At 46.3% G+C, this 26928-nt stretch overlaps 1 protein-coding gene across 3 annotated transcripts in view; it reads right to left on the bottom strand.

Annotated features, from left to right (window-relative positions):
* glu (structural maintenance of chromosomes 4-like protein gluon) overlaps nt 1-26928 on the bottom strand; it is a 112393-nt gene that overhangs the window by 11081 nt on the left and 74384 nt on the right. For all 3 annotated transcript variants that reach the window (XM_077630813.1, XM_077630811.1, XM_077630812.1), the window contains exons 18-22: nt 22952-23078; nt 15491-15542; nt 8966-9103; nt 7966-8110; nt 5860-6033 (exon numbers count right to left, since the gene is read on the bottom strand). In XM_077630813.1, coding sequence (XP_077486939.1) covers nt 5860-6033; nt 7966-8110; nt 8966-9103; nt 15491-15542; nt 22952-23078 — 636 coding nt within the window. The remainder of the gene's footprint in view (nt 1-5859; nt 6034-7965; nt 8111-8965; nt 9104-15490; nt 15543-22951; nt 23079-26928) is intronic.

Genomic DNA, 26928 nt, shown 5'->3' on the forward strand with positions numbered 1-26928 from the left:
AACAGAATCAGGCACTTTTACCGTCCACTCCCCCTGTCACTATTATGATCCAGCGCATGAGCATTCAAAAAAAAAAAAAAATCAAGATCCTGGGAGCCATATCATGCCCAGCGGCAACATTAACACCACAACATTCAGACAGCTCCAAGCCTATTTCGAGCAGCTCCAAGCCTATTTTGAATCTCCAGAACACTACGCCGGGAAATCAAGAAGTGAAATAGGCTAAGAGAGGAGGAGGCCCTAAGATTAGTTCAGGCTTTCGTTCTATCCAAGATAACATATGGCCCCCCCATACTTGCGGCTTAGCAAAAAAGAAGAAAGAACAACTGGATGTTATTGTACGAAAGGCAGTTAAGAGGGCGCTGGGACTCTGTTTATGCACATCCATGGAGCGCCTACTACAGCTTGGGATCCACAATACCATCAAGGAACTAATGAAGAACATCTGAGCCTGGTGGGAAAATATTACAGACGATGATAATTAGTCTACCCCGGGAAGTCGCCGACAAGATCGACATGCCCATGCAGATGAGATCACACACGACTCAACCCGTACCAAAGTGCATTGATGAGGAACACAACAGAGGACGCAGACTAGACAGAGCTAGACACCTCTCTAAGCATTCGGAAAGAAGCAAGGACATGATCTAAGTCGATGCGGCTGGACCCATTAATGGGGTCGCGGCAATTGCAGCAGATTCACTCTGGGGGGATATAATCGCAAGCAGCCTTATCCAAGCGGTGGATACCACATCGGTTGAAGAAGCAGCTACCGCAGTCCAAGTATAGTGAGGCAATAGTTATGTCCGTCTCACAAGCAGCAGTAAGGAATTATTACCTCAGGGGTCGCATTGGCGCTCAGTGTTGGGAAATTTTGGAAACGTCTAATCCCTCGAATGTCCGGATCTTCTGGACACCAGGGTACCTCTCAATAACGGGAATTGAGGCAGCCAACACAGCTGCTCGAGCTCTCCTTCCCCGAGCATCTGACACGCAGCCTCTCTCCAAGACAGCTAACAACCCCTCACCCTTACTAAACAACCGTAAAATTCCGAACAAGCGACACCACCCATGCAAGGCAATTAAATATAACCTATAAATATTTGAAAGGAAACACACTTTCAAAAACACTGTTTTCAACACATAGAGAAAAAAAACACTTGAATCAACAACCCTTTGTTTTGAAAGAAAAATAACATATTTCGTTTTTTCAGTGCTTAAATCTAGATGATTATTACGAAACTAAGTCGAAATACACAAGAGTTAATTTTTTATAGCATTTTCCATTGGCTGAAGTGAGTTGCTGGTAAAGAAAAGTGCAGTGTCATCCACATACATTAAAATTCGAGAACACTGTAGCGTATTCGGGAATGTCAATAATAAAGAGTGAAAATAAAAGAGGTCTCAGAACTGATCCTTGTGGAACACCACATGTAATATGTCGGTATGTGGACTTGAACTGCTTAAAGACAACTTGCTGCTGTCTGAGGATAGGTAACTTTTAACGATTTCAAGTGCCCTGCAATGTACACCATGTGTTTTCAGTTTCTTTAAAAGAATGGAATGGGTAACACAATCAAAAGCTTTTTTTTTATGTCTATAAATATGTTGATAGGCCATTTTATCATGGGCGCCTTTGGAAGCTGACGCCCTCTAGTGTCTAGTCTGGAAACGACTGCCATGTTGGTATGTGCAATCGCATTCGCGGTGCACATACCAAACAGTATGCAAATGGCACAAAGTGGCAGTTCGGTGCTTCCACATTAATTTTTTCGCATTCTAAAAATGTGCGCTGGTAGACAAAGCTTTTCAAGCAGCAGTGAGCCCGTTCGGTCAACAAATGGCAGGAACACTGGCCAATTATGGCGCCGCAGGCACTTTTATAGTCGTGATGACGAGTGACATAGGTCAAGAATATCTGAGGAGTTTAGGTAACCCTTGTGATGAAAAATGGCATAAGCGTAGCACTTGTTGCACCGGCGGTCGAGGGAGTGATGCAGGGCAACTCTCACGCAACTTTCCGTGATATTTGACTGAGTTTGAGCGATAGATTTGGGTAAACAGCTAGGAATATTGCTGGAAGCTAGCGAAGCTAGACACTTCTTGACGACTGTTTTAAGTGTAATCTTACTCGCAATTAATTTGCCAAGTGTGTCTAATATGTATACACTCAGTTCACTATCGAAAAGCTAACGGCGATAAGTTTTTTTCGTGAAGAGCGACGTGGATATCTGAAAGCGAATTTTTCACCTTTGCCATCACTTTTACAATGAAACAACTTGCGGTCACGAATCGATTGTCGCACCGGATAACGGAAATCTAGACCTGGGCTCTAGGCAGGGGATAAAACACGGAGGTAGCTCGACAACCTTAGGACTTAATTCGTGGCGATGTCGATGCAAAAAGCTTTTCAAATCCTTCGCTGTGCAAAAGACCCCGTAGCACACTCAAATACTGTGCATCACGCCTTGGTGTCCCTGCCGCCGGCACATACCAGACAGGAGTAGTGGCGCTGTGCACGCCGAATTCGAGGCTATTTTCCTCCTCACCGCAAACACTGTCGATAGCAATGCTATGGATATGAAGAGCAGATAAAATAAGTTGTGAAAGAGTAAACACAGCCATAGATGTGGACCTGTTAAAGACACAGCCATGCTGTTTAGGACAAATAATACTATTAGTATCAAGAAAAGTTTTGAGTTAAGCAGCAATTAATTTTTCGAAAAGCGTATTGATGACACTAAGTACAGGTATTGGCCTGTAGCTAGACAGGTTGTTAGGGTCACCAGTTTTAAATACTGGAACAACTTTTGCAGCTTTTAAAGGTCTATTGCGTGATTCAATATTCAGCATAATGGCATGCAAAGCAAGTCAATGTTGTCCTTTATTATATCTTGGCCTGTATGCCATCTGGCCCTGCTGCTTTGTTCGTAGTCATGTTTGCTATAATACTTCTAACTTCAATGGACCTCTGGCCTTGCTCACTTACAAAGGCACCTGCGACACATGTGCCTTCCTGCAAATGCTGCAGGGTTGAGCTGGACACACTGGACACACAAGCTTTATGTGCTGCTACTGGTTGCCACACTAACATGATAGGCTGCTAGCGGAGGTGTGCAGTACAGTGAATTGCAGGCTGTTCGTGAGCACAACATTGCTAATATCCTTTCTCAACACGTTATGATGCCTGAATACAAAGCACAGGCTGCAGAATGTCACCCGTATTTTAGAACACTAGCACTTTTAACCGTCATATCTCAGTTTCACCGTACTGAAAGCCTTGTGAAAATCCGCTTCCACAAGGATTACAGCAGCAATATCAGTAGGTAATTTTTTTTTCAGCGCAGCTCTTAGGCACCCGTTCCTGGATTCCCCTTCTTTGACGGCGGTGGCGTGGTTGGAGTAACATGCCACCTGACAGTTGGCATGTTGGCAGGTAGTAGAAACCAAATGAAATGTGCAGTCGGTAATATGAACCGCATCTTTCCAAAGTTAAACAGGCAATGAAAACAGACCACAATAATGAAATCCGATGCAGAAATCAATGCAGAAGGACAAGTTTTGTCGCAAGTACAGAGAGGCTTGTTCCGGACACCACTGTTAACACCACGCCATCCATGGCTAACCTAAAGTTTACGAATATTAAAGCGAAAGCTTTACTGGCCACGAACTTGCGATTTCGCTGTGGCGGTGCTCTGAGGAGGCCCAGAGACAAACATTGAGCCGTTGCCTAGCAACCGCCGCAGCTGGGCGGACGTCTGGCATGACGTCACCCCGCGCACCTCGCCGCCCTTACCCTTACCCGCCGCTAACCGCTAACCAACATATTCGGTGGCGGCATCTATGGGAGCCACTGAAACCCCACACACTCACTGAATAATAATAATAAAAAAAAACCTGTGTCAAGGCTGGGAATCGAATTAGGGCCTTTAGCGTTTGAGGCGGAGACGCTACCATTCCGCCACGATGGCGCAAGGTTTTATCATGAATAAAGGCGCATCTAGTGAATGCACTCTTGCGATCCAGAAGTCGCCGCGCTTTTGCTACGTAAATCCTGGCCTAACAGAGCTAGGCCATCAGCAATTTTTACACTAGTTTGTGCACGACTTTTACACTTCTGAGGATAAAATATGAAAAGTGCCACTCCTAGTTCAAGAAACTGAAAAAGGATGTGAAGATCTGTTGTATACACAAAGGCATAACGTTCCCAAACTAACGTGTGAGCTAAGTAAATGCCACATACAAAATATATAATTAGTTCACTTAGGGCACATTCTCAGACACTTAAAATGTCAGCACGTAGGCTTTTTACATGTAATTATATAACAAAGAGCGACTCGAGACCCAGGAAAGAACTGATTTTGCAAAGAAAGCCAATATTACAGATAGTCAACTCTCAATTTGAAAATAGAAGAGAGTTTGAAGCAAATTTCTTTTGATACACTTCATGCTAATGGTAGCAATGATTTAGCGAGAAATGACTGGCAGCTTGAATTAACGGAAGAGGGTCAAAAAGTTTTATTAATGAAGTTGCAATTACAAAATCTTCAGGGAACATGTAATTTTGTGTGCTGATTTGAAATATGCCTTAATTTTATGTAAAACGAGTCCATGCGCACTTAGGAAATATCTTATGAAACTTTTTACCATGAGCTCTCAAAAAATTTTGCTGTAGGGAACTTGCTAACAGTATGCATACCATTGGTTTCTTTTCACATAAGGTATGCAATAAGGGTAAAATTATTACACTGCTTACTACAGAAGTTAAGTTACAGGGTTTTGAAGCTGTCACTTCTGAAAGAGAAATTTTAATTTTTCTTCCGATTTCCGAAGTGACAAGTTCCTGTTATTGTAATTATGTTTTTATATTATGTTTTTATAATCATGACACCCCTTATCTCTTAACAGCGCTTATTGGAACCTTTAAGGTAATAAAATGATATGAAATATGTTCCCTGAAGATTTCATACATGTAATTTCATTAATAAATTTTTTTGAAGACCCTCTTCTGAGTTGATCACGTTCCACCCAACTCTCCGATCCTTGCTAGCCAGCAAATGCTTGAAGGCAACCCACATGGGACGAACTTTCATGGCGAACTTCGTGCAGCAAGCACTAGTGCCGCGGGATGTTGACGCACTGTCGCTGTGCTGCACCACATACTATGGGGAAAAATAGGCGGCTGCTGCCAGACCGCTGCCGCTGTGATTGCAGTGTTGCTAGAAACGACGCGATTCTATATGCTCAGTAAAATTCTGAAAAGATCACGTTTGCATTTAGAATCAAGCCATTATTTATTTAATAGCAACAAAGAGGAATTATTCTTTGTGACCCCTTTCTAGACCAAATCGTTAACCTGTTTTTACATCCCGTGCTTTTCCGATGTCAAACGACACATACTGGCTTAGTCTAGAAGCTTTGAAAATCCAGAAGCAATGACAACTTGGAGTGTTTCATTGCTAAAATTTTATGGTGTGGGCATCTTCAGACAAAACGAAAGCTTCCTGTGCCTTTGATGGGCGCAGCAATGTAGTAGAAGCGGAAAAATTTAAAATTGGTTTTTTGGGGAAAGGAAATGGCGCAGTATCTGCCTCATATATCAGGGGACACCTGAACCCCAACCCCATCAAAGCAGTGCTAAAGCAGGGAGTGAAAGAAGAAAGGAAGAAAAATGAGGTCACGCCTTGATTGGTCCGCACTGACAACCCATCCTGGCCACTTCCAGTGGGCGGCGGCGAACATATCTAGCCCGGCTTGATCAACGCCGGCCGTTTGCCAGTTTTTCGCAGGGCAGTCGCCCCTTGTGGAGTTACAGCAATTCATAAGTTTGGCCCAGTGTGTGCACACACGGTGACCCACCTCCTTAGTCCAGCGTGCCACTTTGGCCTGGCGCTCCTGAAACGCAGCCTCGCTTTGCTCTAGCTGGTTCTTGACTTCAATCTGCCTCGAATTGAGCGTATTCTCAGCAGACTTTTTGCTGTCAATTTCCGCCTGCATCTCGGCCAGCTTCTGTTTCATAGTTCTCAGCTCATCCTGCAGAAGAGGAAAGACAAAGGCAGTGATTGAGTTGCACTTGTGAAAAATAAGTCTTGCTATGAAACTTGGACAGGACATTTTGAGAAAAGGCTGTTCAATTACGGAAACAGAACAGGAAACAATGCTATCTAAGATTCCCTAAGGAAGTGATTTTCCAATCTAGAACATGCAATTTTAACAATAACTTTTCTCTTACCACTCAGAAAAATTTCAAGTCTATCTTGTCGTTGAGAGTAGGTGCAAGCATCAAACAAAACACAAGAAAAGCATCATATATCTAGGATGGCAGATAGAAGGAAACAGCCGCACACTGGTATAGGAGAGTACGTGTACCATATTTTTTCTTTCAAATTCTAAGCTACTATCTTCTTACTTCCTTTAACGCTACTGATCTCTATGCAGTAAGGCAGTGCCACCTATCCTTTTACGCAGAAAATGGGCAGCAAGTGGCAGAATCCAGTTATCTCTGCACTTGTTCATTGCAACTACTGTACATGCCCGTGTATAAGACGACCTCGAGTATAGCCTGCACCCCCACTTTCAGGCACAAAAATTTGAGGAAAAAAACAAAAACAAACTAAAACACACCAAGTCGCACAAAAGGCTACAAGATGGTGCCAGTTTGTTTTTCCCACACCACATCCATTATCATCATCGTTGCACAAAACAATGTTTCCGTGGCTTTCTGTTTCTCGTTTTCATGGTGCCTTGCCCAGCGCCATTAGGTCTTTGTTATCCGGTGCTTCGTTTGGAAGTGGAATCTGTTGTGTTGCGTGCGCCGTCATGTGGCAGGCTGCGTGCTTTTGAATGCGAACAAAAAACAATGGGCACGCGCAGATGGTCCTACACTGCAGGCTTCAAACTTCAAGTGGCAAGATACACTGAGAAACACTGTAAACGTGAGGCCAGGCGCAAGTTTCGTGTCGAAGAAAAGTGTATTCGCTGCTAGAGGATGCAAATGTGAAACCTCGCCGTGACTACCTGAACCCGGAAGGCTTTTCGTCGGAAACAGTGCAAGTTCCTAAAACATGAAGAGGACCTCATTGAGTACGTTCACACAAATGCAGCGATGGCGTAGAGGTAGAACATCCGCCTCGCGTGCAAGAGGACCGGGGTTCAAATCCTAGTGCCGCGCAATTCTCCACCGGGTTAAAAAAAAAGAAAGAAAAAATCCGCGTGTCGATAGAATTGCATAACCAGGCCTGGAGTGTGGCCTGATCTCGGTGACCAGAACCGACAACGCACTCTCTCACCAGAGCAGGATTTGGCCACCCTGGTGTAGTACTTGGCCACAACCTTCTATGATCAAACCAATTAACCCTCGGCCCTCAGTCCCCAGCGGCTGCAGAGCAACTGACCACGGCGGCGGTCAGATTTGTGACGCAGCGGAGGGTGCTAAGAATCTCTGGCTCCGGACAGGCCGCCATTGGAATCTGAACCTGGCAACGTTTAACGCTAGAACTTTAGCTAGTGAGGCTAGCCTAGCAGTGCTGTTTGAGGAACTAGCGGGAATTAAATGGGATGTGATAGGGCCTAGCGAAGTTAGGAGGACAGGTGAGGCATATACAGCACTAAAGGACGGGCACATACTGTGCTATCGCGGGTTAGAGGATAGACGAGAACTAGGTGTGGGATTCCTCATTAATAAGGATATAGCTGGCAACGTAGAGGAGCTCTACAGTATTAACGAGAGGGTAGCAGCTATAGTCGAATGTACTTACTCGAATGTAAGAAACCTTCCCATAAAAGCAGGAAGGTGCAGGCAGTCTACCGATTCTGCACTGTAACTACCTCTGCTGAAAATGCGAAGCCTGTAGCACAACGAAATTGCACTGCAAGGACATTATTCCATGAATGATGTTGCTCCCTTGACAACCACATCCTACTGAATAATGTCAGAACAGAATGCATGGGACAGAACGCGCTTACCTTAGCTTGCTGCGCAATCTCATACATCTCCTTTCCAACGCGTTCTACCTCAGCGCACTCAGCTCTTGTAGTCTCAAGGGTCTTCTTGGCCTCCTCCAGTTCAGCTTCCGCAGAAGTGACTTTACTCTCAGCTTTGCTCAGATTTCTGAGAGAGAGAGAGAGAGTACACGGACACATAGTCAACAGAAACCCCTGGAGCATAGGCCCCCGTTGAAAGTGCAGGCAAAATTTACTTCGCTGTAATGAACCTAATAAGAAGGTATTCTACGGACATGAACTTACAATGCTTCGTTACATGAAGGATTTCGCTACACTGGAGTGCATTAAATCGAGGTTTAAACATACTGTTAAAAGGCAAGGTCATGGAGTCAACATCAGCTTTCATCCTTCTCTTTTGGCACTCACTTCTCGCCCCCTCAACTGACACATTTGGGAGCCCTGACACGTTGAACATGGTTGGGGGCGGTGCCCATGACAACATGCCTTCCACTACGACCTTCAGCACCAAAGCCAGCTATTGTGGCCACTGAAGCATGTGCACATAAAGCAGTCTAACAGGTTCACTCGCAGCACACACTACATTAAAGAAATTAATCTGTTTTTTTTTTTTTACAGCAACAAAAACAATAATGGGGGACTAGCATGATCAAGGCATCCTAAACACTAGTGTATACTTATTGTACAAACTCGATTATAAAATTACAGCTGATACAAATTCGTAATATTTCGAGGCTGGAGTGCATTGTGTACAAGGTGCAAAATTGCGGGTGTTTCGAACAATCTCCTGCGCCACTACGGATGATATGAACACGTGAGGGGCGACTACACCCTCGAGCACTAAGCATTATCTGTACATCGCCGACGCCAGATTTCCAGTTCCGAGTTACGCATCATGAACAGTGAGTGGTGGTGCACCACCCACACTTTGCCTACTCCGTGAGCACGCATGCGGTGGCACACGCCACCATAAATCCTCATAATAAATCTTCAAAGCTCATACCGCTCAGCTGTCTTGGCGCTAGACTGTGCCCTTGTGATCTCCATAGACGTGGCGTCCAGCCGCTTTGTGACACTCTCCACCTTTTGCTGGACAGAGCCCATGCACTGCCCGGTGACGTCCATGATTTTTGCATGAAGTCTAAGAGCAGAAAACAACACCAGTGGCATGAAACAAAACAGCTGCTCTAAGCAAAAAGAAAATTCGGCAGTGACACTTAAGACTGCCTTATTACAAATCTACTCCACCTTGGGGGGATTACGTGTCATAATGGAAAGTATTAAAGTGTTGAGTCACGCTGCGTTGAAGACTGAGTGAATCATGACCATAACTACGAGGCATGACTATGCATACTTTGTGCAAACTCTACAGTCTACACACCTTACATTATGTTACTTGTAAAGTGCTGAGTCAGGCTGCATTGCAGAATGGTTATGGGTCATGACTATGAGGAATGACTATGCATATTGTTTGTACAAATCTAAACACCTTACCTTAAGTTACTTGCAAAGTGCCGAGTCATGATATGTTGAGGAATGATTATGAGTCATGACTGCATACTTTGTACAAACTCTATACACCGTACATATACTGCAGAATAACTATGAGCCATGACTTCATAGGTCACAGTACGTTATGTTTCACTATTCATGACTATACCATATTTACACGATTGTAAGTCGACCCCCCTACATCTCATTTCAGAAAAAAAAACTTGGCAGTTGTTTAAGCTACGCGCGGGCATGCCCGTGAGCACATTCCAAAACTAAAATATATTAATCACTGGACTAAACGTCCAGACTTGCACCATCCTCCTCACTCGCGCTGCTGTCGTGATCGTTGCCGCTGTCCCACAGCTCGTCATTCTAACATCGTCGTGCAGCGAAATCCCGCACTTCGCAAACAGCCACATCACGACAACGCGTGGAACAGCTGAAAACTTTGCCTCACTGCAGCTGCCACACCAGTATCCCCTGTTGCGAACATTGAACTTGCGGCCCGGCGCACTGTTGTTCGTTTCTTCGGCATAAAGAATGACAGCTATCCGGAATGTAGCCGTGAACGAGCGAGCGCCAGTCGCTTACCGGACTCGGAGCACACATGGCTGATGAAGCACTACATTAAATACTTGTGAAACGCGACCGACAGTAGTCAAATGCGCCAGAGCCAAAGAGAAACTACGCGTGAGCGGCATCCACTCTTCCCTCGGCTCGTGACACTCCCCGGTGCCGCTGACGTTCTGAGCGGCAGTGCCGCCGCAATTCAATTGAAACAGCGGCCCTTCCATCAACTATCAATGCTCCCTTGAGCGCCGAGCGCGCATTTGAAAGTAAAAAGAACACTTATTGGACACTTGAGCTTCCCATAGAACGCGAATGCGTTACTGGGTCGCCGCCGCTTATCAGGAGCCACTATCTGCAGCCACTTTGGGGGGCGGGCCACCGTCGGCGGCCACGCGCGGGTAGGGGGTGCCGGTTTTGCGCGTTGACATAGCGGCTGCTTAAGGCCAGCACCAAGAGCGATGCGACGGAGCCGCGCAGCAGAAATGCAACTCCGCTGTAGCATGCCTGATACCTCGTTTGTCTCGCATTTATTTAGGGTGCCATATTTTGGTTTCGATTGTAAGTCGACCCCCAACTTCGGATTTTCAAATCTTGAAAAACAAGATCGACTTACAATCGTGTAAATATGGTACATGTTTGCTTACATATGTTGTGACATTGTACACTGATGTACTGCATCATCCGAATTTCATGCCACAGACGGCGATGGACGGGTTTTGAGATGCAATGTTTTCACATTAAAAACATTTTCATGCAGAACAAGTAAGCCTTCCAACACTCCTCCAATGCAGCCAAAGTAAACAGAAGCCACAACATACTAGTTGAATCTCGACAATCCGCAGAAGCCACAACATACTAGTTGAATCTCGACAATCCGAACTGAAAGCGGACTGGCACTCTTCATACTATGCAAACTGCAACCTAAAGCGAGTCCAATCAAAATGAGGGACTCACAAACTGCGTCACATGGGTAGCTGCATTGGAAACGCAGCAGTGCGCACTACGCCTTTTTGTGCAAACGAGGCCACCCAGTACTGAAGTAGGTAATGTGTTTGCCGTTGCTTCCGATGCACTAGCACCATACCGGTGCCACCGGCATGCCATTTCCACATGGCCGTCAAAAAAACAAAAAAAAACCACAAAGGGTGTGTCGGAAAGGAAAAAGCATGAAAAAAGGAGTGCAGTGATGAATGCCATCATTCTAGAAGTAAGGGCACCTCATCAAAATCATTCTGCTCACTAAATCAAACCTCTACAGAGACTCCACCAATCAAGAAGAGCAACGCCTAACTTGATTTGGATCAACCAACGAAACAAGGATTATATGATCCATAAGGCTAAAATATCTACTCCGGATTTTCAGCAGAAATCACCGCAAGCAACTAGAGCTGTGCGGATATCCGCAAGTTTCGCTGCATTGCGATGGCCTCGTACTTTATCAGCAGTGAACTGCCAACTCCGGCCATGCTTTGCTGTTTTGTCGGATGATGCAGACATGAGCGATGCTTGGGTGATGAAGACACCATAACACCGATACCTCCCTATTCAAAAGCTGAAGGCCGACTGATCGCAAACTCTAGCTGTATTTACATGCATACAACAGTGGCGCTTCATATTTCCTAGTGTATCTCCCAGACGTGACACGCTGCTGTTTGCATGTACCACATCAAGTCAGTGGGGACAGTGGCATCTCACCCAGTGCACTAGGCAGAGGGGGCCAGCCAAAGTAAAAATCTTAAGCCTGGTCTGCTTTGTTATCCAAGTGAGGGGGTATTGTATAGTGACCCCAGGGAGGAGGAGGGGTGCCCCCAAACCTGTTTCCATTCATCCCAGAAGTTTACTTGCCCTTCTCCAAGAGAGATAGTCCTATTGATGATGATGACATCACTCGTGTGTGAGGTCTCTGCCAAGCGTGCCTGCCACGGCTTTCTGGCTATGGCAGAGTTTTCACACAACGAGCCAAGTAATGTACTTGCATCAAAAAGGGTGAACAGCAGCATGAAGCACAGGGAAGCAGCGGCAAAAAAATGGAGGCGTGGTGGCACTGCATGAGCAGTACTGCCGTGCCTAGATTGTGTCACGCGCGTTTCTTAAAGGGACCCTGAAATGATTTCGATGGGCACATTCTAGTGCAACAGATCTGTAGAAGTGGTCTTTCTGGGTATTCACGTCAAATTTGAAAGCTCTGCGTGAACCCTGTAATTTAGAAATAATTTCAATAATGATTGCTCGTAGTAGCTCGCATCTGATTAAGGCGACACACCTCACCGCGTGTTTCCTACCTCGAGGACGTCAGTGGGCAGATGGGGCGAGCTTGAAGGGCGGCTCTTCTGCCCACTGACGTCACCGGGGGTAGGGGACGCACGGTGGGGTCTGTTGCCCTAATTGGTCGCGAGCTACTGCGAGCAGAGATTTTAAAGCGAAAGCTTTACTGGCCTAGCAGGAGCGAGCAAACTCGGCTCCGTGAAATGTGATGTCACAATCACATGACTCCACATGATGTCGCAGCTGCCATAGCAACACATCACGTGACTTCGCCGTGCCGTCGAACCGAATCTTCGCCGTCGCTGCACCAGGGCTCCACAGCTATAAAGTGGCTGCTGCCTGACCACATGATCTAGCCGAGCCCCAGCTGGTTAAAAAAAATTAGCTGCGGTTTAAATTCTGCTGAACCTGGTTAGACAGTGAAAGCTATGGTATATCGGCAAGTACACGCGGCCTGGCATCTGTAACATTGAGTGTGTTCCGCACACTGGATAGGCAGCGTGCCCACCCTGCCACCCTAGCAGGTGGCAGTTAATTTAAAGGTTGATCACGAGAGGTTGGTCACCCAGTGAACACTGAGGTCTATTGCTGCAGTACCACATGTCTGCCACAATGTTGTCAGCGCTAATGCATGCAGCCCACATCTGTCTCTCACCACAGCCAGGTACCTCAAAGAATGACTGAGGCTTCCACTGACCCGGGGAACCAGTTATGCGCCCTTCCTTTCCTCAAAATCATCCGAGACTAGAACATCAATTAACACAATATACGCCAACAGCTTCCACTTTGTATATCCTGGATTAGCTGAGCAAATCCACAGCCAAATTTGACTTGTATAAACACAAAGACCACCTCTACAGATCTGTTGCACTAGAATATGCCCATCAAAATCATCCCAGAGCCCATTTACTGATTAGAACAAAAGCAATACCCCACATGTGCCAACTGTGAGCAAAAACTTTGTAATCTTGCCTTGTCTTGAGCTCGAGTTAGTTTGGAGGAACGTCACACGAGCTGTAGCCAATGAGAGGAAATTCGGATAAGTTTGGAGGAATGTCGCGCGAGCTGCAGCCAATGGGAGTCCAGTGGCAGTTAATGATTGGTCACGTGAGGTTGCTTGGGAAAAGCAGCATGGGTTGCACGATCCTTACTTGTGGTTGCGATAGAAACAGTCACCTGCCAGTGCAGTGGCACATCGCTTAGCCGCTGCGCCACTTCGTTAGTAGTGGTATGAGGACTCATTGCGATCTATGAATGTTAAGAATGGCCAATTCTGCCTGTATGGGCATTAACCCACGGAGCTCTGAATGGTATGCAGTTTGGTGACCAACACGAACTAAGTTACACAAACACACAAACCACCAATGCACTAATGAAAACAGCTGTAGTGCATAGTGCTTTCGCATTCATAGCATGTAAACAGACTTTAGTGGCCCCAATATTTTTTTTTTCTCTAACCAATCTGTCCAATATAAAGCTACCTCCTTATAATTCTTTCCCTTTGTTTTTTAAGTACAAAATTTTGACTTCTGTGCTATCAATTTTGAATCCTGAACTTGTACCTTTAGGTCATTTCTCTGCTTGTAGGAGTGACCTTTGTCTTCGAAAAAATATTTTTTTACTAATAAAGTCGCAGTTATGCAGTCTTCAGGTAACATGTTTTTGCATGCCGGTTCCAGATATACCATTTAATTTCATGTAGAATAAGTCCTTGTGCACTTACGCAATATTTTATGCAAGTCTTTTGGAGAGAGAATTTAAAAAATTTTGCATTTGTGTCCCGGGTCCGGTGAGCGACCGGCGCTCGTTCACAGCTACATTCAAGGTGGCTGTCATTCTTTACACTGAAGAAATGAACAATTGCGCGCCAGGCCGCAAGTTCGACGCCCGCAAAGGGTGATAGAGGTGTGGTAGCTGCAGCGAGGCAAAATTTTCGACTGTTCCACGGATGTCGTGAAGTGGCTGTAAGCGAAGTGCGGGATTTCACTACACGTCGACGTTAGAATGACGCGCTGTCGGACCGCAGCAGTGATTACGACGGCAGCACTAGTGAGGACGGTGTGCAGGTGTGGACGTGTAGTCCAGAGACTAATACATTTTCGTTTTGGAATGTGCCCACCCACCGGCATGCCCGCGTGGCGGCTGCTGGATAATGCTATCGCGCTCTATAATTAAAGGCCGAGCCTTAAATGACCTCCAAGCTTTTTTTTTTTTTTTTTGAAATGTGATATTGGGGGGACTTACATTCCAGTCGACTTACAATTGTGTAAATACGGTAGTAAAAAACCAATTAATTACCAAAAAGCACCTCATGAGCCATGCCATCACCAACAACTGATATAGTAAAAACCGTGATACAGTAAAAATTTTTGTTGGTCCGAGTCACTTTACTATAGAGGGGTTCTAGTTTATATCCAAAAAATTGTTTTCTGATGTATGTTTTCCCCTGAATTTTGAGCAAAGGCTGCAGAGTCAAGAAAATATTGCAGAAGGCTGGTTCAATGGTTACTGTGCTCCTACTGGCGTGGTTTGTTTGTTTATTGGTACTGTCAGCCCAAGAAGGGTTTTTACAGGAGTGGAGAAAAAAATTTACAACAAAAAGAAGGAAATTCCCGCTCCAAGTCGACAACAAAAAGACAGCTAAAGACATTCTTAGAATTTATTTTTTTGCAAAGTACAAAATTTGGGGATAACTTTTTGCAATGCAGTCTTCGTTGAATATTTTTGAGTGAGAAAAAAATTTCATAAATGAAATTTAAAAATGATAAAATTTGAAAAACAAAGAATCTCTTCACCTGTACTATCGTCCGAGGAGTGCAACAAAACAAACAGGATCAAAATAGATACAACAGTCATAAAGAAATATGCTCCACAAGGGGAGTATCTCAGCAGAAAACCATAATAAAGAAAACCGCCCACTGTTCAAGCATTTCCCCACAATGCGGAGCCACCGTGGCTCATGAGACTATTTAGAGTACTTCCAGACCGATTTCAGCAATGAAACTTCGGGAGACCATAAGAAATGAGGCATACAAGTGGATAACGCAATTTTGAAAAAATAAATCTTTTGGCCATTTTCTGGGATTTCAAAGCCGCATCACCCCAAAGTCATGATGAAACACAGAATACACATTCTGGGTACACACACAACCTTTTGATTTAGTGAAGTCTAAGGTCCAAACTAATAAGTAATGCTTACTCGGCGACTTTAGCTTCCACTTTGTTCCATGATGCCATGGCTTCATTGTACTCTGCACAAAAGACAAGGAAGAACAGCCATCATCACAAATCAGAAAATGCAATCTCATAAATACAGAAACTGCCACTGAGAGCAACAATACATAAGAAGCACTGTAAAAGCCTGTGCAAGGTTACTCAACAGAGTAAACAAACTGAGCTTAATGGGGTGGAGGCAGAAACCCAAGCAACTTCTCCCAAGAAGCAGCTCGAAGTGCTGGCGGCAGAGCGAGCCCGAGGGCTTTGTTGTTGTTGGCACGGGCGCATTGTCTTTTTCTTCATTGCAAAACCATTACCAGCTCAAGGTGTCAACAAGACAAGGTTTGAAGTAGAAATGGCTTTTTAAAATGTGGCATCTTCACCTTATGATGCTGTGCCATTCAGCAGAGTGACGTGGCACAACCAGTGGTTGCCAGGGCCATCAGTCCAGCTAGAGCACCACTGATAGCTTGTGCACTCCGCCTCTACTTATGTTTCGAAGCTGATCAAATTAGCTTTAAAAGTTGGTTTGCTTTGTGGGGGTTTAACGTCCCAAAGCAACTCAGGCTATGAGGTACACAGTGGTGAAGGACTCCAGAAATTTCAACTACCTGGGGTTCTTTAATGTGCACTGACGACACACGGTACACGGGCCTCTAGAATTTAACCTCTATCGAACTTCTATCGGCGCGGCCAGGATCGAACTCGCGTCTTTCAAGTCAGCAGCCGAGCGCCATAACCATTGAGCCACAACGGCGACTATGAACTTAAAAGTTCTTTGAATAAAAAACAGGTGTTAGCTGATGCATCTAATCTCATACATGTGCTCTCTTCCATTTCGAGTGGAGTGCTGGAGAAAAAGTGCTGTACAGGAGGCCTTGATCAGTCATGCAAAGCCAGTAGCACGAAATGCACCTGTCCCCAAGTGGCAAGCCCGTTGTGCTAATAGGCGGTGTGGCCAGGCCACTAATATTTTTATTTCTTTTTCTGGCCCATCCGAACATATGTCCCCAAGTTGCGAGCATACAAGAACAGTTCCAAGGGCAGCCCTTTATCTGCCAAGTTCCACAGCAGTGCCGGTCCAGAGGAGTGGGGTTCACCGCTCCAAGTGCACTTGGGTATATATCCCACTAGTCCCACCTGTCTGTAATGCTTCAGTTTTTTAACAGGTGCAAGCATACCCCTTGCATGGAAGTGCTCAGGGGCCGAATTAAGGAACTCGCTCTAAAGTTGTAGAGCGTTACGTCAAAATGATGACAGCATGACGGCAAGGCGAGACGTCAATGCGTGACGGAACGCGGAATCAACCAATGGCTAGTAGGGTGCCGCCCCGGAAGAGTTTATTTGCACGACAAGAGGCCTATTTGCACGGCAAGGGGCCGTATGCTAACTCTTTTATAAGAACACACAGTGAATAAAATAAACATTGTTTTATTCTTTCATAAAAGTGTATTTCACTCTCGCTGCCATGAAGCAAAACAAGAACATTCACTTTTGCAAATAACTGCTTTCGTGGGTAACTTTTGTTGCCATGAGGGCGCGCTGGCAGATGTAAACAGTGAACATGGCGGCCTTCAAGAAAACAGCTGATCCCACGGCTAGTTCCTGCTTTTTTAAGCGTCGTCTGAAATCAAGGTTCTATTTGGTTGTCCAAAGTGCGCGGATAACAATTATCGAAGCCAGTGAAGGCCACGGGCCTCCAGAAAGGAACCTGCACGAAACGTCGGGCCCGAAAATCAACGAAGACAACTTGAGGTAAGCCTGTGCTATTGGTTTAAAGATGCCATATGCCAAGAATATGATTTGGGCTCTGTTTCTTTTGCTTTAGGAAATACAAGACGTCCACGAAGCACAGCTTGTTGGATAAAATCAACTTTCTTGGCCTCATAAACGTCTGGCACAAATGATTCTGCTGGGAAGGAGCAAGAACCGAGCAAGGCAGTTGGGCGCACACTAACAAGTTTGCTTGTTTTCATTCGTTCTTGGCTGTGCTACAAGTTGCTGCAGAGCAACACACGCATATGCTCCTGTAAAAACATATTAGCCCGAACTCAGAGCAAATGTTTTTCCCTGTTATTCCCTGCTTTCGAAAAGCGGAACAGAAACAATTGCCTGTTTGTTTTCCCCGCTGTGTTCGCTGCTGCAATTCTCTAAGCGGGAATTATAGTCTCGAAATGGCACCAACACGAAGAATGCCGAGCGAGCAAGAGCTAATCATAATAGAGTCTATGGAGAGCCATCCGCTCTTGGCTCGGGCTTCTGCCGACCTAACAAACTCACACACAGCTGTTGAAAAGCGCGAGCTGTGGAACCAGCTTGCGTCGATTCTCAACAACGAGGGGTCGGCCGTTTAAAAACATGATGTCTGTGCCTTGCGCCTTAATAGCACTGTTTATTCCATCTGTGGTGTGTTTTAGTCTCGGCGGAGGTGCAGGAAAGCATAGACAAGTGGTTGAGCATTATTGATTGCTTCTCTTTTGCTAGTGCTCTTTTAGTTTCATGGTTTGCCGGTACCAATGAGCCGCACCTTTTACCCTGTTACCGCAGAGGAGATGAACAGAGAGCCTCAGCAAGTTGTCGACAAGATACACTGAGCCCCACCGACCGTGAGTTGGCTTGCCATTATTCAAGCTCCATACTACCCTTTCTGGCAGCTGCTTGAAAGTAATAGCACTATACTCTCTGGCAGCATTTGCACCAGTAGCCAAAATACAGCAGTTTTTCTACAGTATACACAAAACTATCTCTCTCTGGCTTTGCCAAGCCGTGCAGAATGTTTATTTCTCTTGCAGTGAGGCTGTGATATCTCCTAGCAGTCTAGCAAATGTGCACATGAAATATGCTACAACAATGCTGCCCAAGATTGCTGTCTTGTATATTTATGTCAAGTCCTCTAACACATTGTACCAAATGTTTTGCTTATTCCACCACGTGATGAGCACATTTTCTTTCTCGACAGCTACACCGGTGCCCTCGCCGCAGCCCTCACAGCAGCACACACCAGAGCCCTCACTGCAGCCCTCACCGCGCGCCATGCCTAGCGGGGCCAATGAGGTGCTGCACCAGACGCTGTATGAATCGCATCATTTGGATTCCCTTACTGAGGCCCGGAACCGCCAGGACGCTGCTTTTCAGCAGAGCATGCTGGAGGTGTGTACTCGTTGCGCACACTGCACTTTGCAGAGTCGAAGCCGTCACCTGAAGCATAAATATCAGTGCTCTCTTTTGAGCACCTCTACTTCTGTTTTGACGCCTCTTGTGGGAGGTGATTGGGACAGCTGAGTTTATGAAATTGACACGAGTCTTCTACAACCATACTTTGTCAAAAATATCTCTAGCACCTGACATTTTACATAAAACTTAAGCGAGATCTCAATATTGGTTGTCAGTAATAATTTGTAATTGGAAGTATTTTTACATGCAGGCTATACAGGAGGTGACAGATGCTGTGCAGGCGTCAAATGCACAGCAGGAGCTGCTCATCTGGAACGTGAACCTACTGGCGCTAATCTTACAAAAGCAGCTTGAGCCACCTGCACCACATTGAATTGTTTATTTTTATTTGAATTATTTGCGTGTTGTTATATTTATAAAAGAACAGCTTCATATGTTTATATTTATTCAAGAACATTATTCACTAATCTGCCAGGTGCAGACTCACTGAACTATTTTTAGTTTGCATGTTAAAATTTCCGTTTTGTTTGTTTATTTTTATTTACATTGTTTGTTTCTCTGTCAGGTTTCTGTTTTTGTATTTATTCAAGATCATCTATGCCATGTGTAATAGCATCATTTTTTTATTTCTTGTAAGCTCTGCAGGCCCGGATGCTTCACACTGTTTATTTTCTTCCAGTCATGTAATTTAAGCTCTGCCAGGTGTGGAAGCCTCCTATACTGTTTTATTTTCCATTCGTTTCAAATGTTTACCTGCAGCTGTGGCAGGTGCACAAGGTGCAATTTCTAGTGCTTGTTTTCTTTCATTGCAATATGTGGACAAGTGCAATATGTGGGGCAAAGTTGTTCTGAAGTGACTGTAGTTATGAAGGGCATCATAATATGGGTATTCTGGATACATTCTGAACGCTTCGATTTTGTGCCTGTTAAATTTGTTCGCATGTTACTGAGTTGTTTTTTTTTCCGCATTACTTTTCCTGCTTTTCCGTACAGTGTCCATTGTGTGCATTGTAACATGTTCTATCCTCAATAGACCCGAGGAAAAATGAGGCTTCCCAGCATTCGTCCAAAGTCACTTCTGAACTGGTGTTGTATGCAGGCAAAAAAAATTTGGGGGATGCTTGAGCTCCGCCTTTAAAGGTATGATGCAACAATGTTAATGGCTCTCGTTTGTGGGTCCCTTTACAACTTCAAACGCAGCCATGTGGGCATCATCGTCTGTGATACTCGTGTGTCTTGTACACGTAACATGTTTTTTTAGTCCAGTAAAATCTACGAAGAGCAACGTCTTGTGTAGCACTTGCTGTGCATTCCACCAGTTATGTAATGTGTTTCAGCAAAGTGCAAACCAGGGCTACATCGGGCCTACAAGTATGCACAACATGCCAAACCTGTGATTATTACCATTTAAGCTGGCAGTCAAGATGAAGCTTTTTTTTTTTTTAAGGGCAAACAGCGCGTAAGACTTAGACGGAAAGCGAAGAAAACATAGGACGAGCGCTCATCCTGTGTTTCCTCTGCTTTCGGCTATGTCTTTCGCACTGTTCGCCTTAAAAATGTACAGCCAACTCGCCCGTTTGGCCACAGTGTAAGATACAACTGTTCTTGTGCAATCTCTGTGCAGCACTCGACAAGGCATATGCAAATCACTGTTGATGCTGCATGCTTTTGTTTCCCTGCTGTGTGTTACATTTGGGAAACTGGTATGAACAGCTGTGGCGAAAAAAATTATTGTGACCAATAAATAAACGTGGTGCAAAAACAAACGCTTTACTGGTACCTAGCAGTCTCCACACCACACTTCTTCCTCGTGCACTTTCATCAAACACATAGTGACCGCAAGCAACTGTTTGCCTAAATGGGCAGGTCGACGTAAGCAACGGCGAAAGACAGTGTACAAGGATGCATTTCACCTGTTGGACGAGCTGTTTCGGCGTGTATTTTGACTTGAGAAGAAGAAAGTGCAGTAGCTGTGCGGCAAGCTTGCTGATGCACTGAAAGGCATACTGGTGACCACTGTCGGTGGAGCAGCAGTTGGTGTGTGCACTTCATATCTTGCCACTGGAGGCTTTCAAGCACACATAACAAAAAGTAATTTACAAATGCTGGAATGTGGCTACCAGTGGCCAAGGGCATCATATCACACAGGGGCTCACGCACTAACATAGGGCAATGGCACTGCCCGTAGCAAGAGTGGCTGTGACAACTCGCCACGCCAGCACGGTGAGTCATTGCAGCCATAGCTGCCAGATGGTGCAGGGCTTACTGCCGGTGGTGCTGCTGTTGCCGCTGCTGCTGCCGCTGCTGCTGTCGCCGCACCATCTGCAGGTGTGCCTGCCTCTGAGGACGGGTTGTGCCAAAGACGCCAATGATACGGTCTCGCATTGTTCTACCACGCAGGTAGGTCATGCGGGATCCTGTCCCCGCCAACTACCCAGCAAGCAGAGGTGGCCCATTGTTGTCAGGGTCATCAGTAGTGTCGTCTTCGTCTGCAGCCAGGGCTTCTTCAAGACAGATGTTGTGCAACGCAGCACACACTGCAATGATGACCACCGCCCGCTCCGGCTCGTAGTGGAGTGTCCGGTACCTTTGAAAGCACCGGAAGCGGCTTTTGAGAACACCAATGCAGCGCTCCACAACACATCACACTGAGGCATGTGCTGCGTTGTACTGCCCTTCCGCAGTGTTTGCACCAGGATGCCCTGACACTGGTGTGAGCAGCCACGGCTCCAGTGGATATCCACTGCCTCCTGCACAACCAAAATTTGCAGTAAGTGTGTTGTTGCCTATGTAATAAATGATTCATACCAAGCAGCTCAAAACCAGTATGCTGAACCAGAATTCATAGGCATGCAGAAGATTCATGACTAAGGGGTACCTCTGTAAGCACAGCCTTCTAGGTTAATGATGTACTGTGATATCCTACACGACAATAGCTATGTGCACATCTCTTTTGCCTTTGTGTTTTACGCTTGAAATACGATTCACTTTATAACAACGTTTCTTGTGCCTCTGCACCAGCAGTAACAGTAAATACACAAAAATAAATACGATACATGATACTGTTGCATGTCATCCATGTTATAACCCGCCTCATTTAGGTATGAGCCACTGCTGTAGCTTAATACGTGCTGTCGAAGTGGCCCGATGATCAATAAACTGCTTACCCAGAAGAAACTCTCCATCCTCCAGCAGCCCGTGCTCCACCATCCGACGCAGCCGTGAGTAGTGCCAAGAAAAGGCATCATGACAAGACCCCGGGCAGCGAGGGTCGACCGCAAGGATCTTCATGTTTGCGTCGCAGATCTGCGAGAAACACAGGCAGACAATCTTGGACGTGAACTTCCATTGTCGAGGTCGCGGCTTTCGAACCCATGCGGCCAGAAAACCAGTCTACTCACAATCATGGTGTTCATCGCGTAGTATCCTTTGCGGCTCCAGAATGCTGCCAGGTTTGCTGGGTCTCCCCGCGGCGCTTTTATGGCAATCAGCGTGCCATCGAAGCAACCGACGCCGCCGGGGATGGTGCCGCGGGGAAGGAAGGTCGCCTTCGCTGCCGCTTTTTCCTCGGGGTGCGCCGGGAAACGCACACATCCTTTCTGTGCGCCGACTTTGCAGATGGCCTCAGCCACACGCCGCATGCACTTGCTCACCGTCGGTTGTGCGAGGCCGACGGTCTGCTCGTTGCCGACACACACTTGAAAGCCCCCGGAGGCAAAAAAACAAAGAGCGCACAGCACCTGCCGCCGCACCGACAAAGCACTCGTCCGTGCGCCTCGCAGTTCGTCTGCAAGTTCGCCGCACAACCACTCCACCTTCTCCTTATCGAGTCGAAATAACCGACGGAACAGCTCGTCCGGCAAGTCATACGCGTCCTCGTACACTGTCCTTCGTCGTTGCTGGCGCCGACGCTGCCGCCTCCGCCACCAATAAATAGCAGACGCCGCCGCCGCCATTTTCCCTCTAAAACTCTTTAGACCTACTCTTTGCGGTCGCAAAAAACAGTCTAAAACCATAGGCATAATTAGGTGTGCAACGTCATGCATTTTTTCTTGTCCGTGACGCCATTGCAGCTTCCCGTGACGCAACTTTTCAAAAGGGCACCGGCGACCAATAGGAGCGGGCATTTTAGAGCGCTATCAATTGTAGAGCAGTCAGAGCGAGTTCCGTAGTCCGGGCCCAGCTCTCTAAGGGAAAGAGACACTTTGAAAACGTACCACATGCCTTCACCTCAAAGATGAGAACGCATCAGAAAGTGGATCAGGCAAACCTTTTTTGTAGGCGGCCACAGTTTTCTCTAACTGGGCGAGCTTCTTCTTGTCAGGAGCAGCTTTGGTGACTCGATCCTTCTGCTCCTCCAGCTGGGTGGTGAGGGAAGCATGCTGCCCCTTCAAGCCCTGGACAAGACAGAGGTTGAAAACAAGAAATAAAAATCCAGGTCAATCTGCCTTTAAAAGGACCTGATCATAAAATGAATGTAAAGCACATATTTTACGAAACAACGAAAGGTTTGTTACTTATCCATGAATGCACATAGTTCAGAGACGACACGCCGCGGTGGCTAAGTGGTTAGGGCGCTCAGCTACTGATCCGGAGTACCCGAGTTTGAACCCGTCCGCGGCCTCCACTACAGCACCTCTTTCTTCCTTTCTCCTCTCAGTCCCTCCTTTATCCCTTCCCTTCTGTCTGCCGAGATGTGAGACAGACACAGCGCCATTTCCTTTCCCCAACAACCAATTTTCGGAGATATGGACAAGGACCTAACTACATCTGACCCTCTCAACATCAGTGAAACTGTGGCAATACAAGGTCCAGTTAGTGGAGATGCAAAGTACTGTACATAATCGCGTAAAGAACCCACTTCAGACCGCATTCCTCGGTTTTCGCGCCTTCCGCAGCCCAGCAGCCCAGAGGTTGGCAGTGCACCATGATGCTGTGCACCAATAACATCACGTCATGCTTATTTAGCTTTTGATGAGAGCTCCTGTAGGGGCTCAGTGAACTTGGCAGAGTGACAAGACGCTGCGTGCCCTTGACGGAAGCGGCAGGGGTGATAGCTTGCTCAATGCACGGCTCTTCTACTATATGTTTACAAAGCCGGCGAGCGCACATGCATCGGAAAAGAGCGTAGCAGTTTAAACCAGAACCCTATAAAACATCCTCTACACTGGAATGGTATGAAGAAAGGAAGACCTTCAGACCCCTAAACGATTTGGCAAGCTCGAGATCGGGAGCGAAAATGCCTCACCACTCACCATCCTGCACGTTTTTTTCAACCTTGCGTAAACAATGCACACCTGACCTTGAGGGCCGGTGTTCAGCACATTCAATTTAGCGCCGGCTATCACAAAAAACAATAATACAATAAACACCTTTCGAAGTGAACAATGCTAAATAAATACCGGCTACACGCACACATCTGACCGCGTGCTTTTGTTAACGGACGGACAGACGGGAGGGTGGGCGGATACATATGAAATTTCGACTCTCCCAAGAAAAACTGCTGAAACTGAAAGCCATGATAGACTATTCCACCTGCTCTACTGCCAAGCATGACATGCCCATACAGACTCGGGCACTAGTACTCATGACAGCAGCTTTGCAAGGGAAGTTTATCTACTTCCGACCATCCTCCAAATCAGCAAACAAAATGAAGCACTTAAGAACGTTAATACGGCCGTACCATACTGATTTGTGCTTTTGCATCTCCCGCACCACAACCCGCCGTACGGTTTGTTGCGACTATCATTAGAAGTGGGGACTGTATTCCACCACCAGATGGCACCAGGAGTCTGAAGCATCTATTCTGTGGTGCCAGCACACTTTCTTCCTGCATATGTCAGTAGCTGAGCGGGCAGCATGGTTACTGACAGGCAAGGGCAGTGCGGGACGACATGGTTCTTACAGAAGGAGGGTGTGAGCTGTCTGGTGGCTCACCAGCGACTTGTGGCAGTGTTTGTCGAGCAGGCAGTATCCCAAAGAACACTCTACTACTGGGTTGAAGGCTGGCAACTGTGGTGGCTTGCACCCACGTGGTATTGGCTGGCGTCATAACAGTTGGCAGCCATCAAGAAGATGGTTCTTCGGGACGCTGTCTGCTTAACACACACTGCCACATGTCTGTGGTGAATCTCCGGGGAGCTCGCACCTTCTTTCCCCAAGAACCATGTCGTCCCTCGCTGCCCTTGCCGTTCACTATCCATGCTGTCTGCTCAGCTACTGACACGCACAGGAAGAATGTGCACTGGTAACCACAAAATGGATGCCTCCAACTCCTGCTGCCATATGGTGGTAGAACACAGTCTAAACTACTAATACAGGTAAAACAAACGATATAGCAGACCATGCTGTGCGGGAAGTACACATGTGCAAATAAGTATGGTACAGACCTCGTACGTGGCACACTAACTAAAAGTGTAATCACTGATCAAACAGGAACATTTCTTTTTCTCAGTTTCTTCAATCATGACTTTCTTTTAGTGAGATAACACTCGTACATTCCCCACATTTAGCCGCTGTTTGTTTGTCTGCTTTGTGGCCCCTATAGCCCATCAAGTTACGGGCCAGGTGTGTGCATGCGTGCGAGCGTGTCAGACAACGAGACAACGAATGTGATGTGGGGCTTCCTTGCTGAAATGCTGAGCCGGAAGCTCTGCTTGGTGATCCTCTGAGGCACTGCTATAGCTTGTACTCGTCATCACCTTAGTTGTGCGATATCCTCCGTTGCCTGTCTGGTCCATTGCAGTATACCAGGTGCTTCAGGCAAGGTGATCACTCGTGTTTAGAAATAGAACAGAAGTTTTTTCCGGCATAGTAATGCCAGCGTTCATGGATGCCAAAAAACAGGCAAATCACCTTAACTAGCTAAGTGATTAACTGAATTCTAATACAGTGGGCTCTCGTTAAACGGAACCTCAAGGGACCGGGAAAATATGTTCCGTTTATCAGGAGTTTCGTTTAAAGAGAGAATAGGTTCAGCATTGCGCAATCCGCTTCCGCGTGAACCCTATGCGGCTGGCGCGCGCGCGCGCAGTTGGCAGTCTCAGCGTATCTCAATTTGCGAAATCTAGGTAATAAGGAGAACGGTACACTATGAGAACAAACTTTATTAGAGAAAAATAAGCAGTGAATTTTTGTTCCAGTAGTACTAGTACTGAAATTTAAAAAAAAAATGTCAAAAGAGTGGGAATTACCACTTATTGGCTAGTGAAAAAGGATTTTATATTTGCTTGTTTGAGCTCTCGCAGTCGTTTTCTTTGAGGACCAAAGCGTGACGTCTCGAACGCCTCCCGCAGCTTGTCCTTGTCCTGAAGAATTCTTGTTAGGCTGCTTTTGGGGACGGCGTACTTCGTCGCTAGCTCCGTTTTCGTGAAGCCACCACTCTCGAAGTCGTTGATGATCTCCATCTTCCTTTCCAACGCAAGTGCATTGTGCGGTCGTTTTTGCGCTGCCATCGGACCGAAGAAAAGCTCTAGGGCTCTAGGGCTTAGGCCTAACTGAACACAACCGCCGTGAACGCGAGCGAGCGATGCGGAGGGCAGTGTACGAGCAAACCGGAAACCGCCGGAGACGGAAACCGGAGTGGTGACGCGGGGAGGAGAAGGAGGGGAGCATTGATGCGTACCGCGATGGCGCTGCGCTTGTCCAACTAGTTGCGGTTTCGAGTTTTTCGGTTCCGTTAACGCGGTGGTCGCAAAATTTGAGTTCCGATTAACGAGATTTTTTTTACATTGGCTTAATACAAAACCAACCAATCGCGAGGCGTTTGTTCCGTTTAAGCGGTAGTTCCGTTTAACCGATTTCCGTTTATCGAGATTCTACTGTAGTTAACCTTTTAACTATTACCAATAGGCATCATCATCATCATCAGCCTTACTACACCCACTGCAGGGCAAAGGCCTCTCCCATGTCTCTCCAATTAACCCTGTCCCTTGCCAGCTGCATCCACCCTTTGCCTGCAAACTTCTCAATCTCATCCGCCCATCTAACCTTCTGCCGCCCCCGGCTACGCTTACTTTCTCTTGGAATCCACTCCATTACCCTTAAGGACCAGCGGTTATCTTACCTTCGCATTACATGCCCCGCCCAAGCCCATTTCTTCTTGATTTCGACTAGGATGTCATTAACCCGCGTTTGTTTCCTCACCCACTCCGCCCGCTTCTGGTCTCTTAACGTTACACCTATCGTTTTTCTTTCCATGGCTCGCTGCGTTGTTAACTTAAGCTGAACTCTTTTCGTTAGCCTCCA

Source organism: Amblyomma americanum, chromosome 7 (assembly GCF_052857255.1).
Source record: "Amblyomma americanum isolate KBUSLIRL-KWMA chromosome 7, ASM5285725v1, whole genome shotgun sequence".
NCBI classification, from domain to species: Eukaryota; Metazoa; Arthropoda; class Arachnida; order Ixodida; family Ixodidae; genus Amblyomma; species Amblyomma americanum.